Source organism: Nicotiana tabacum, chromosome 5 (genome assembly GCF_000715075.1).
Source record: "Nicotiana tabacum cultivar K326 chromosome 5, ASM71507v2, whole genome shotgun sequence".
In the NCBI taxonomy this organism is placed as follows: domain Eukaryota; kingdom Viridiplantae; phylum Streptophyta; class Magnoliopsida; order Solanales; family Solanaceae; genus Nicotiana; species Nicotiana tabacum.
Window position 1 is genome coordinate 5,484,766 of NC_134084.1, and position 4,622 is coordinate 5,489,387.

At 38.2% G+C, this 4,622-nt stretch overlaps 1 protein-coding gene across 1 annotated transcript; it reads left to right on the forward strand.

The window, feature by feature from the left end:
* The first annotated feature begins 2,671 nt into the window (after positions 1-2,671).
* Positions 2,672-3,241, forward strand: LOC107819404 (uncharacterized). The gene has a single exon (XM_016645511.1). It carries the CDS (start codon positions 2,672-2,674, stop codon positions 3,239-3,241), a length of 570 nt encoding a protein of 189 aa, XP_016500997.1.
* Positions 3,242-4,622: the final 1,381 nt, after the last annotated feature.

The following is a 4,622-nucleotide window of genomic DNA, read 5'->3' on the forward strand; positions in this document are numbered from 1 at the left end:
TGCAGTTTTGCCTGAAGGGAAGAACCTTGTCAGAAATTTCCTTGCCAAATCATTCCATGAGGTAATAGAATTAGCTGGTTCTGCCTTCAGCCATTGTTTTTCTTCTCCCAACAGTGAGAATGGAAAATGTGTGAGCCTCACATAGTCTGGAGTGACTCCGTTAGTGATATAAGTGTCACTAATCTCCAAGAAGTTCAGGATATGTTGTTGTGGATCCTCGTGTGGAAGACCCATAAATTGCCCATTTGCATGAAGTAGTTGGATCATGCTTTGTTTAAGCTCAAAGTACCCAATGATCCTGGGCTTCACAATACTGGAGGTGACATTAGCAATGCTGGGCATCGCCACCTCTTGAACAGCCATGTGATGCTCCTCTGCCATGTCCACAGGAAATTGAATAAGTGCTTGAATATTATTCGTGCCCCTTGCTTCCCTCAACCTCCTGTGAAATGTTCTCTCAGGTTCAGGGTCAAAGCCTTGAAGTCGGTCCTGGCTTCTAACCCTACGCAATCAACCAAATTTCCTCAGATCCGAGCAACAGTCAAGTAACGTTAGACTCGACGAAATAACCAATTAAAGTAAAAACTAGAAAGTACTTAATATTCAAGTCCCCAGCAACGGCGCCAAAAATTTGTTGCTCCCTAATAAAATAATAAATCGAGTGTCGAACCCACAGAGACTTATATCAACTACTCACTAACACACCATTATTATTATTACATCAAGCTAAATTTGAGTTCAAGAGTTTAATTATGCTAAACTACAATTCTAAGTAATAACTAAATTATCAAGCAGTAGAAGGATTGTTATGTATTCAATAGAGACAACTATTCCAGGGTTGTGATCGATTCACCAATCCTATTGTGTTCTAGTTAACTCTTCCTCTCATACAATTCACTCATGGTTACTAATTAATCGATAATTTCTCTCATAGCCTTCTCCCGAAGTACTACTCGCCTATTCAAAATAGATTAACGCCTATATTCCAATGGAATCAATCTATTAAGAACGCATTAAGATTACAATATTTAATTAAGCACAGTGACTAGGTATATTCCTATCCTAACCACAAATCCGCCCCCCTCCCCCCTAAGGGTTAAGATCATGCTCTCTTCAATTCTTCTCTAATCTAAACACGGTTTTCCCAAGCATATCATAGATAGTAAATACAACCTAACTGTTGGCCAGAAAATTAAGCAATTAATCACAGAATTGAAAAAACAACCATATATTAGTGAATTATAATCGAGGTTAAGTCAACATTAAACAACAATATTCATAGCTAAATCACAACCCCAGAAGAATGGGTTTTTAGCCACTCATAATACTAGAAAACAATTGCATAAGGTTTGAATAATTGAAAATACTAGAAAAGATGAAGAAATCTGAGATGTTCTTGCTCCCGATGTTTCTTGTGTGTATTTTTCCTCCAAAGTGGCGTCTCCAGGTCTAAGCTCTGTCAAAAGTCCTCAAAATAGCATTTTATATGTATTTATACCAAGTAGGGTCGGGCCTAAACGAAACACCCTTTCATGAGCGAAATAGGACTTTGGCTCTGTGAAATTTGTACAGGCGCGTCGCACCCTGCACCGCACTAGTGGAGATTATCGCAGCCTTGCATTTTTCTTGTCATGCCAGTTTTTACACTGTTTCGCCGCAACCTGCGGCATTCCATGCAGCACGGTAGTGAGAATTTGTGAAAATACAAACATGAAAGTTGTAGCCCTTTCAATTAGCTTTCTAACGATATATTGTGAAGCCCAAACGGAGTTCTGAGCAAAACGTTATGTGCATTTTTCTAGACAATACACCGTATGCCCGCTCGATTCTTCATTTCGTTCTTAACTATCATCCATTGATCTCCGAACACGATCCCGGCTTAATCCTTGGGCTTTTACTCAGACTCCAAAGCTCCAAATTACTTGAGTTCATTCCATAACTCCTACATAGATCGGAATCACTCCTACAAGGCATAAAACACATATTTAGTGCAAAACACTAGTGATTAAAGCTCAAACTCAATTAAAGTACAGTAAATTAGAGTGTAATAAGCGACTAAAATACGCAATTATAGCATATTATCAGATACATTTGAGACAGGGGAGAAGTAACATAGACTTCAAAACTTTCAAACAAGTAGTATTGACACAGAGCTCAAAAAATCACCACCGATCCAATTGGTTGTGGACTTATGTTGTAACAATACTTCTAGTTGTGATAAGCAGAGAAATTTGGAGGAATGAGTAAACTTATAGCAGCTCTATGAAGTACATACATAACCAAAAAAAGATAAAGAAAGAGGAAATGCAGGAAACTCAGGGAATACTCAAAATGATGATACTGATAATGCTAATTGGTTACCTAATGGTAGAGGAAGAAGCAAACAAAGAGGAAGAGGGAAAAGAGTCATAGAGAAGAACACTCCTGTTCCACAGAGTAAAGGAGCTAAAATAAGGATTTCAAACCTATAGTTTTTCATGATTAGTGCAATTTTCTAGAATATTAGAGGGGTAAGGTCCAAAAAGGCTATTCACATATTAAAAAGATTGATCAGCATCAATAAAAATGACTTTGTTACTATCTTTGAACCTTTCATTAATAGTGGAAAGATTGAGAGCTACAAAAATTTCTTGGGCTTTCAACACTGCCTAGCAAATACCAATGGCCAAATATGGTTTTCTGGAATTGTCAGGCGGACATAGCTGCAAACGAGGATCAACAACTCACTTTACGTATCAAAGACAAAGATAGGAGCGATATCCATATTACTGCAGTATATGCTACTGCCAGAGAGAGAAAGGATTTTTGGGCTAATATTGAAGACATTAGCAATGACATTGCTGGCCCATGGTGCATTGGAGGAGATTTTAATGTAATCATGGACTCAGAAGAGAAGCTGGGGGGCAGACCTCATCGAGCTCATAGAAGCGTTGATTTCACTGCTACTATGGAATATTGTGGTCTTGTGGACTTAGGCTATTTTGGACCTAGGTTTACTTGGTGCAACAATCGAAGAACCAACAAAAGAATTTGGAAAAGGCTCGATAGTATTATAGTTAATGATGAATGGACGCAAAAGTTTCAAAACAATTATATTACGCATTTAGTAAGGACTGGATCGGATCATCGATCTCTCTTTATGAAACGTCACAGTGAGCAGCAAGAAGTGATTAAATACTTCATGTTCCTTAATATCTGGGTGCAACAACCAGATTTTTTAGAGGTAGTCCAGAATAATTGAAGCACACAGGTCACAGGTAATGCTATGTGGAGATTGAAATGCAAACTATAGTCCCTTAGTAAAAGGCTAGGACAGCGGTCCAGGGAAAGCTTAGGAGACATCTACAACTAGTTCAACAATTGGGAAGCAAAAGTGCAACAACTTGAAGAACTCGACCTTCATATAAACACTGAAAACAGTAGGAAAGAATTAAATAAAGCTCATGCGGAGTACGTTAAATGGCTTGGAGTACAGGAAAGAAATTTTAAGGCAAAAATCACATATAAAATGGTTCCAGGAAGGAGACTACAACACTACATATTTTCACAGTATGCTTAGGGAAAAAAGAAGAAGATTGCAAAGGCTACCATAAAACATTTTGAAAGTCTTTTTGGCATGGAGGATCCAGTCATGAATGATCAACTCCTAGAATGCATTTCGGCTGAGGAGAATGAGTCCTTGATTGCTAATCCATCAATGAGTGACATCAAAGATGTTGTGTTCAGTCTGAATGCCAATAGTGCAGTTGGTACAGATGGCTTCAATGGGGTTTTCTTTCAAAGTTGTTGGGAGATTATCAAAGAAGACATCATAGCCTTTGTTCGGGAAGTTTTTAACGGCAAAAAGCTTACTAAGTTCTACTCTCATTCATGTTTGGTTCTTATACCAAAAGTGGAGTCTCCAACCAACTTCTCTAAACTTAGGCACATTAGTCTGACGAATTGCACAACCAAAATCATCTCTAAGGTGTTGGCAACCAGACTAAATCGTTTCCTTCTAAGGATTATATCAAACAATCAGAATGGTTTTATGAAGGGCAGACTCATAACAGAGAACATCATGCTTGCTGAAGAAATCATACAAGGTATTGGCAAGGAAAACAGAGGGGGAAATATTATCATAAAGCTAGACATAGCCAAGGCTTACGACAGATTATCTTGGTCATTCTTAGCCTCAATGCTGAGAAGGTTTGGTTTTGCGGAACAATGGATTGATATTATATGGAGATTGATATCGGATGTGTGGTACTCTATAGTGATCAATGGCTCCAGGAAGAGCTTATTTACCTCTTCACAAGGACTTAAACAAGGAGACCCTTTATATCTCTCATTGTTTATCATTACGGTAGAAATGTTAACTAGGTCTCTCAACAAGCTTCTTTCCAATCCTGATTTTACTCCTTTTTACATGAACCAAAGGGGCCCAAAAATCAATCACTTTGCCTATGCGGATGATATAGTAATCTTTAGTAGGGGTAATAGTAAGTCTATAAGACTGATCATGAAGCAAATTAGCAAATATGAGAAAGCTTCCGGGCAAAAAGTAAACAAAGAAAAGAGCTTCGTTCTCAATGACCCTAAAGCAAGAGCCCACGGAATGAATAGAATGAGGGAAGCTACTG

Excerpts from the sequence above, each read along its gene's own strand:
- LOC107819404 (XM_016645511.1), top strand. The coding sequence starts at position 2,672 with ATGGTTTTCTGGAATTGTCAGGCGGACATAGCTGCAAACGAGGATCAA.